The following is an 8837-nucleotide window of genomic DNA, read 5'->3' as shown; positions in this document are numbered from 1 at the left end:
CCCCTTTTGAGTTGGTAGGGACACTGCAGGCACTATATGAGCACAGGTAGCCCGTGTGTGATTTAATGAAAGGTACATTCATAAGGATTTCAATTGTGCAGCCAGACGCTCTTAACATGGGGCTAGATACTAGATGACTAAAACGTGCATGCAGTATAGATGAATAAACAAGGAGGTTGCACACAAAAGTGCTGTGCCCCAACCTGTGGAGATTCCTACTTCCTCTGCTTCGCTTAGACTTTTGGCCAAGATTGACTCTAGGTGTTTCTCACTTCTCAGGGATGTTGCAGAGAAGGAATCAGGCACGAGTTCATTTGGAGCTGCTTACAAGCCCACTTGTGCGACTCCCAGACTGTCCCTAATTACGAGTGACATGGTCAGGAATAAAATGCGGATGATAATTGTAACTGGCAACTTTTCAGGACCGGGTCACTCCAAGTCTGCCGGTAGGGGCTGTGAACTACCGGCAGCTCTGAACTGCCATTTGTTCAGGTCCCTACTGGCAGATAATTCACGGTGCTTTAGTGTTCCCATTCCTATGGGACTCCACAGGAATGGGAACTCACTGTTCTGCCGTCGCCCGTAATATCACAGTATTACGCCAGTACTACCGGCGCCCTACCAGCAACCATGTAATGAGGGCCTCTGTCTCAAACTGAATTTTTTCCAGGAGTCCTGACCTGGACATTTGCTAAATATTCAGAAGATAAAGTACTATTGGTCAAACCTGGAGAATAAATAAGGGCATCTTTGTTTGTCACCTCAGTGATGGTTGCCCTGTTGAACCACCAAAATAGACTCAGGCTCCAACCACACATCTTCCTCCAGTCAGTCAAGACACTAAACAAAATGACTACTGATATTGATAAGAGGGTCTCATCAGACTCCCAATTCACCCCTTTGCAACCCGTGCTATAGTCATCAGCTTTGCCAGACACTCCCTTGAACCACATCTGAACAACACCAGACTCCTACTACCATGAAACAACAGGTTACTAGTGACAGAGCATTGACCTTTAAATCATACACCCTGGCTTTCAAACCAATGACATCTGCAATGGCACCAATAATATGTTCAGTGACCAAGCACCTTTCGAATTACCACCGAACTCTGATGTGCTGCATCAAGTGTTTTCACACCTCCCACTCTTCTATCGTCCATGCAATGGAATACTATCCCATTGGACCAAGGATCAATTACCTACTCTCATTCATGGGCCCGCAGCATGTTGATTTCACAAACTGACTCAAGTCCTCCCTTCCCTCATTCCCAAAGTCTCAGACACCAGTAACAGCCTGAGACCCACCTCCGCCTCGGAACCTAAACTTTTTTTTACATACTATTAGGTTTCTATCAACCACATGTCTTCGGGTTGACGCAATCACTGAAATCTCAGTTTGCATGTAACCTCTGTGCAATATAATGGATAATGTTTGCTGTAGAGGATTTATTCCAGATTAATACTTTGTTCGATTGTATTGATCAGGATACCACCTCTGTAACAAACGCGTGATACAATTAACATAATGCAGCAGGTCTTGAGGCTAAAGAAGAATCAGCAGTTTGTGGATGTTGATTGGAGGAAAAGATAGTCAATCCCAGATTATCTTGTACATTTATCATACAATAACTCATATCTACATTTTTTGGACAGAAGGGTGCATAATAATGTACGAGATTGATTAAGTCACACATTTACGGTAACAGTCATAATATTAATCTTGAAAGGGAAGTTCCTTAATTATGAGTTAAAACATTCTCCTTGATTCTGCACATGGCTCTCCATCCATGCTGACATAGTTCCCTGAAGAGTAAAGCTGCGCCCCGTTCAACTCTGCCATTAATAATAATGTACATAGTTTAGGCCCAAATTGTATAGTGCCATGGACATTGCACAACAACATATATGCTAATACCACGTTCATTGCTTGTGTTTTGTGTGTAAATGCATTTTATTTTTTCATGGATCTTGTAACTATGTCATGTTATTGACCTTCCATTCTTTTTCGGGTCAATTAACATTGTTTTGCACAAATAGTCACAGACATATATTGTTGATTAAATTATTATATTTAAAGTGGAAAAATTAGCAATGTATACAATGTCGTACTGCTTTCAGTGTGTATTATTTATACATAATTGGTACATACTACATGATTGTTCTCGGTTTAAAATCAGCTGTCATACCAGTCCAGGAAAAGTAATGAAAATGAACACATCACAAGAAAGAAAAGGATCCACACACGAAATCCTGCATTGTTTTTGATTGCCTGCAGGGAAGAAAAAGTGATTGCATTATGTCATGTAAAGAGCAATTTGAATAAGCAGCTGTATGTGTATAGAAATAAATCATCAACTTAGAAAACATAAATAGGAAGACGTTACACTTAGTTCGAAAGTTGCAATGCGGAAATTCCAAAGGAGGTAGCTAAAAAAAAAACAGATCTGCAATGGGCAACCCAACTCAGTTCTATAAGCCTTTGATAGAAATTGACACCTACTTTTAATGGGGTATTCACAGGTGCTGTAAAAGGTGCTTTGTGCCACCATCATCTTTACCCCCATCGAAAAAGAGGCCTGGTGGCTCATGATTTGTTCTCCATATGTTTATACAAAATGGATTTTCAAATGATTTGGGTTTCGTTGAATGGGTTGTGCGCCCATCTGCAAACCTTTTTTTATGTGGACCATGGGATATTAACCTTACCTTTTAACCAAATGTTACAAGGGTCAATGAGCAAACCCCAACTACGCTGAGACCTGAACAATTTGTTGGCTCTTGGTGAGAGGAGTTGTACAGGCCTGCAAATGTCGAGGCTTGCTACCACGAGACCAATAAAGATAATAATCGCTTATGTGAACTGGATTGAAAACCTCCCTTGGAGCAACTGCAGATCACAAATGTGTTTCAAGTGATAAATCTCAAAACCAGTGTGGGTTCTGTGACAAATCCTGCACATACCTCACCAAAACCCTGTCTAAAGTCTCCTCCCAGGTGCCCAGGTGATCAGGCAGCCGCTGCCTGATCACAATCTTGGGGGTGGTATACTGCGGGAGGATCACCTGGGTGGAGACAGGGCCCAGGGTAGTGAGGCGGGTCTGTGGGATGAGAGACAGTATTTTTCCTCTGAAAGGATTCCCTTACCATCATGCCAGAGGAGGTTATGGCTCATTGGCATTTTACCATCTCTCACCCTCCTGTCAAAACTGAGATGGTAAATTCTAAGTTTGTAACATTTAAACCTCTTACATCAACAAAACCAATTCTTTGTATCCCTAAAGTCAAATACCCTCAATATCAAAGGCGCACTGCTAGAATTAATGGAAATGCTGCCTTATCTACATAATGTTCCCCTAAAAAGGTTAAAACCTACAATGCTTCTTTTGATAATACTAAGGGAATTAAATCTACCCTTAATATTACAAAAGAAGTAGAAAAACAACTTCCCTAAAACGAACTACATGTCCCATAATGCCATAGGGACTGGCAAGAAGATGAGGGCTGCAGAGGCATGCAGAAGGGAACGGCAGGCACGTAGGCCTAACAGCCTTTGCATAGGTCAGGCAAATAACATTGAGGGCCTGCACCTGAACGTAATTGCCCCACCCGAGGAGCATAAAAGGCTGCAACAGGAGGGGGGAAGTAGAATGTAGCTGGAGCTGGAACCTGGATGGCTGGCAGCAGTAGCAGGACGAGAAGAGCATGAGGAGTTAACTTAAGGGACGCTGGGGAAAGAGGAAAGCAGACTTCAACTACAAGTCCTGAGAGAGTCCTGTATTCACAAACTCTGCTTGATCGTGGCTGCACTGAGAGAGATGTGTCGAGGCTGAAAGTCTTCCCAGGTGCACCTAATGACTGTGAATGCAGAGCCAAGAACGTGCTGCAACCTGAGGTTCATGTACTGGAGCAAGCCACGGGATCATGGAGTAAAGGAGACTCCCTGTGGTTAAGGCTGGACCGAAGACACCAGTGTTGCCAAGGGTGAAAGTCCCAAGGCTGCCTACAGGAGTAGAAGAGCCCGAAGAGGACAGGAAGTGGAAGCAAAACGCAAGCATAGTGTTCCAGGAGCCGGTGCGTGAAGCTCCGTATGCCAGTTCACTTTTAAAAGCTTGCTGGTACTGTTGCCAGCTTAACAACATCTTGCGTAAGCATAGAAGCCAGTGGAAGTGGTTCACTGCTCTGAATAGGCCGGTTAACAATGAGAATGTATCGCACGTAACGCTAGTGCAAGACAAAGTGTTCCCATACAAAATAACTTTTATTCTTTATTGTTGAACTATTAAAACTTACCGCAGAGGTCACGTGTCTCCAATTAAGAAGGGGAATGTATCCCGAATCGAACAGAAACCTAAAGCTGACTTTTAGAACTTGTTACAAGGTAAACTCCATCCATGCAAAGTTGCATGCGACTGGAGTCAGAGTGACCCACAGTTATAATAGTAGAAGGTGGTTGTCAAGAGGAAAGCAACACCCTAAGAAGAAGCGTCCTGACAAGTATATTAAAAGACACTGCAGAGGTCAAGAAAACCAGTTGTTGAAGTAGAAGTTGTTTGTTAAATAAAGAAACTGTAGCAAATACATCCTGGACGAAGGATATCCAGGATTACCATTGGTGCTGTTTTCTTAGCTGAAACTGAAAGAGGACCTTTTCAACAGAAGGCAAAACAACTGTGCGAGTGGGATTTTTGTTTGATGAACTTTCATTTCTTTTTTGAACTTATAAGAACTGGTTCAAGACTTGTTTAGTGTGAGGTCCAGTTTTGTTAATGGTAGGAGTTAATTGCTTAGACCTTAGAATAGGTAGGAAACTCCCTGATAGAGTAAGTTTAGTGAGGTTTAATGTGCACTTTTTAATAAAAATGTTTAATTTGGATAAAAATACAAGCAGTGGTCCGCCGCACTTTACTTACCCCTCACACTTCCTTCCACAGTAGCTGGAGCCACTGCACTAGTCCATTTAGAAGCATTGCATTTATTTGACCAAAGATGTGATATTTAGAGCGCATATTTAAGCTCTGCTAACGAGTCCTCCTATGTTATATTCCTTGGCAAAAGGAAACCTGCATCGGTTAATTGGAGTTCAACCTCCTCTGTCCCAAATTCAGGTGAATCTTTCAATTAATGATCACAGTTTTTTCCATGGCATAATTTATCTTTTGTGACAAAAAAAGAGCAAAGGGCTACACGGGTAAATACAACAATTATCAAATGATAAATGATTCTTATATGTGTGTAGGGGAAAGAGGCTCAGTCATATGAACAAATAACAATTTTATTATTTATCAAAAACATCATAATAGAATTTAAAAAGGTTTTTACATTCACACAGTAAAATCATAAAATACATACAATTGTATGTCAACATTGAACAAAATCTAGAAAAATATATCCAAAAGCAACTTAGCACTTTTTTTGACAGCACCTTCATATTGATTATTGTAAACTGCTGATGAAATATAGATGGATATGAATTACATCTAGCAGTGTCTGATAGGTTGCTTTTAGATCTATTCTTCGAGATTTTCTTCAATGTTGATATACACTTGTATGTATTTTATGATGTTACTGTGTGAATGTAAAAAATCTTTTTTATTCTATTATGTTTTTGATAAATAATAAAATTTGATGTTATACTTGTTCATCTGACTGAGCCTCTTTCCCCTCCACACTTATAAGAATCAATTATCATTTGAATAATTGTTGTACTTTCCTGTGTGACCCTTTGCTCTGTTTTCTCACATATATTGCTCCCCTTGTCCACGGTTCAGGGGATACCCATCGTTTCATGATTTATCTTCTGAACATTCTGTTCCCTTGAAGCATAAATCTCAACCAAGCAGGGCGAAAAAGATACAAATTCAGTCTCAGGCTGTTTTCTCAAGGACACACATTGGTGCTACAGACAACATTCCATTCTCCCCAAAATCTGGCTATGTGAAATGGAACTTGTGCAGCCAACGTGAATAGAAGAACAAGTTACTTACCAACAGTAACGTTCTTTCGACTGGGTGTTCCTCCCACGTATTCCTCATCTTAGATATTGTCCGGCAGCCTTGCTGCTTCTTTGGAAAATTTTCACCAAAGGGCACTGTGCTCGAGGCCGCGTAGTCGTAATCCCTCAAAGGCCGCCGTCGAATGTCAATGTCATCCGTCGTATAAAGGGCTTAAGCCGCGCCCATTGGTCCCAGTTCTGTTTTTTCGGTGTTAATGGTCGCATCAGTTGTATCGGGCATCGAAGGATGTCAGGCTCTTAAGGAAGTACAAGTGCAACTAGCGTAAAAACTGTATGGAGGGTTAGGTTGGGAGGGTCGATGATGAATACGTGGGAGGAACATCCAGTCGAAAGAATGTTAGAGTTGGTAAGTAACTTGTTCTTCGAATGGATTTGTCCTCCCACGTATTCCACATCTTAAATAGACTCCCACAGCAGTTGTAATTTGGACGAGGGAGTAGCAGAGTTTTTAATCATGTACTGAATGAAGGACGGCTTTTGCAAAAAGGCCTCCTTGGTAAGAAGTGGAGTCTAAAGAGTAATGTTTTACAAAGGTGTGCATCGATGACCAGTTGGCCGCTGCACAAATGTCCTGCACCGGAACACCCCTCTGAAGAGCCGTAGAAGTTGCTATGCCCCTGGTTGAATGAGCCCTTAGTCCATCTGGAGGCTCTTTCCCAGCCAATTTGTAACACTCCAATATTGCCAGAATTATCCATCTGGATAAAGTTTGTTTGGACACTCCAAGGCCCAATTTGTGTCCATTGTAACCGACAAACAAATGGCCAGTTTGTCTAAATATCTCTAGTCTAGAGATATAGAAGCTGAGAGCCCTGTTAGGGTCCAGCCTGTGGAACCTTTCCTCCTCCTTACTAGCATGCGGAGGAAAGTAAAAGGAAGGTAATCTTTTGTGACAGGTGGAAATCTGAAACTATTTTAGGTAAGAAAGAAGGTTTGACTCTCAAAATTACTATCCTTTTGGAAAATGGTGCGAGGAGGCTTGCAAGAGACCGCCTGCAACTCGGTGGTCAGTCAAAATCTCGAAAAAATAATCTCGAATAACAATAAGGTCGAAAAAAAAAGACTGAAAAAAAAGTCGAATTCTTTTTTAAATTATATATTTATTTTGGGGTCCAGGATTAAAAAAAAATGGTTAAAAAAAAGGGGGTTTGGGGGGGAACCCCCCCATTTCGAATAAAAAACGTCATAAAAAAAAATTTGACCTTTTTTTTCAGCCTTTTTGTTTCGAGATTAATTTTTTCGAGATTTTTAAATTCGGTATTATGACCATAAACCCTGCAACTCACTCACCCTGCGGGCTGATGTTAAAGCCACTAGTAAAACAGTACTTAAAGTTAGGAGCCTTAAAGGACAAGAATGTAAAGGCTCAAAGGGGGCACACACAAGAAATTTTAAAACTAAATTTAAATCCCAGATAGGAACTTGAAAAGGTGGTGGAGGGAACACATTTGTTAGCCCTTTCAGAAATTGAACAACCAAAGGCATTTTAAAATAAGAATCTTCTTCGGAGGAGCGCTTGAAGATAGATAGTGCTGGTAAGTATCCTTTAATAGTGCCAACTTGGAGCCCCAAGTTGGCTAGATGTAAAAGAAAAGAAAGCACCATAGGAGTGCTACATTGAGAAGTATCCACATCCTTATCCCTGCACCAGTTACTGAATTTCTTCCAACAACATCGGTACAAGGATTTTGTTGCTGGCCGAAAGCAAAATCTCCGTAACGTCGTCCGGAAGGTCCCAATCCTTATACCTCGGCCTCTCAGAAGCCATGCGTGAAGACAGAGTTTTGACCTCTGGATGGAGAACTTGACCTTCCTTTTGTGATAGGAGATCCTTTCTTTGTGTAAGACATATTGGAGGGCAGATGGACATGTCCAGAAGGTCCGGGAACCATGTTCCCCTGGCCCAATCCAGGGCAATGAGGATCATGGTCTTCCTGAACTTTCTCAACCTCCTGATTACTTGAGGAATCACGGGGACTGGAGGGAACGCGTATAGGAGTGGAAATACCCAGTCCACTATGAACGCGTCCCCTAGAGCTCCTCTTGGGGGAAATTCCCTTGAGCAGTACTGTTCGCACTTCTAGTTGGTCTCGGACGCGAACAGATCCACTTGAGGGGTTCCCCAAAGGGCAAAGATCTCTAGAAGGACTTCCTGAGCTAATTCCCACTTGTGGTAGACTGTGCTCTGCCTGCTCAGAGCATCTGCTGCAGTGTTCTTCTCTCTGGCTAGATGAACTGCCTATAGAGATTCCTTCTTGCACTGCCCAGAACCAGAGCTGCATTGCCTCTCTGCACGGCGGGAGTGATCCTATGCATCCTCTTTTGTTGAGGTAGTATAGCCACTGTGTTGTCTGTCATTATCAGGACATTCTTTCCCCGTACAGAGGGCAGAAAGGCCTTCAGCACTAGTCCGATTGCTCTCAGCTCCAAAAGGTTGATGTGTAGTTTGGACTCTGATGGAGACCAACGACTGCTGATTGTCAGATACTTGGTATGGGCTCCCCACCTTGTGAGTGAGGCGCCCGTCACTACTGTTCTCTCCGGCCATGGTTGCAAAAAAGGTTCTCCCTTGAGGATATTTTCCTTGTAAGCCCACCATAGCAGATCTTGGGCCACTCTGGCCGGGACTTGCAGAAGATCTGACATCTTTCCTGAAAACTGGGACCATTGAGTACAGAGGGCCCACTGAAGGGATCGCATCTTCAACCTGGCCTCTGGCACCAGAAAGATGCAGGATACCATGAGGCCTAGCAACCTTAGAAAATCGAAAGCCGGCGGATGTTGGGCATTTTGAAACCTTGTTACCATCTGCACAATGTGGT

At 42.4% G+C, this 8837-nt stretch overlaps 1 protein-coding gene across 1 annotated transcript in view; it reads right to left on the bottom strand.

Annotated features, from left to right (window-relative positions):
* Positions 1-2052: 2052 nt before the first annotated feature.
* The window catches only part of STX18 (syntaxin 18), a 559937-nt gene continuing 553152 nt past the window's right edge, over positions 2053-8837 (bottom strand). Inside the window, exon 11 of the mRNA XM_069641306.1 lies at positions 2053-2271. Within this exon, the coding sequence (XP_069497407.1) occupies positions 2176-2271 (96 nt within the window). The 3' untranslated portion in view covers positions 2053-2175. The remainder of the gene's footprint in view (positions 2272-8837) is intronic.

This window comes from Ambystoma mexicanum, chromosome 1q, assembly GCF_040938575.1.
Source record: "Ambystoma mexicanum isolate Mex_15411 chromosome 1q, UKY_AmexF1_1, whole genome shotgun sequence".
Classification (NCBI taxonomy): Eukaryota; Metazoa; Chordata; class Amphibia; order Caudata; family Ambystomatidae; genus Ambystoma; species Ambystoma mexicanum.
Note: the sequence above shows the minus strand (reverse complement) of the source record. Positions and strands in the feature narration are given on the sequence as shown.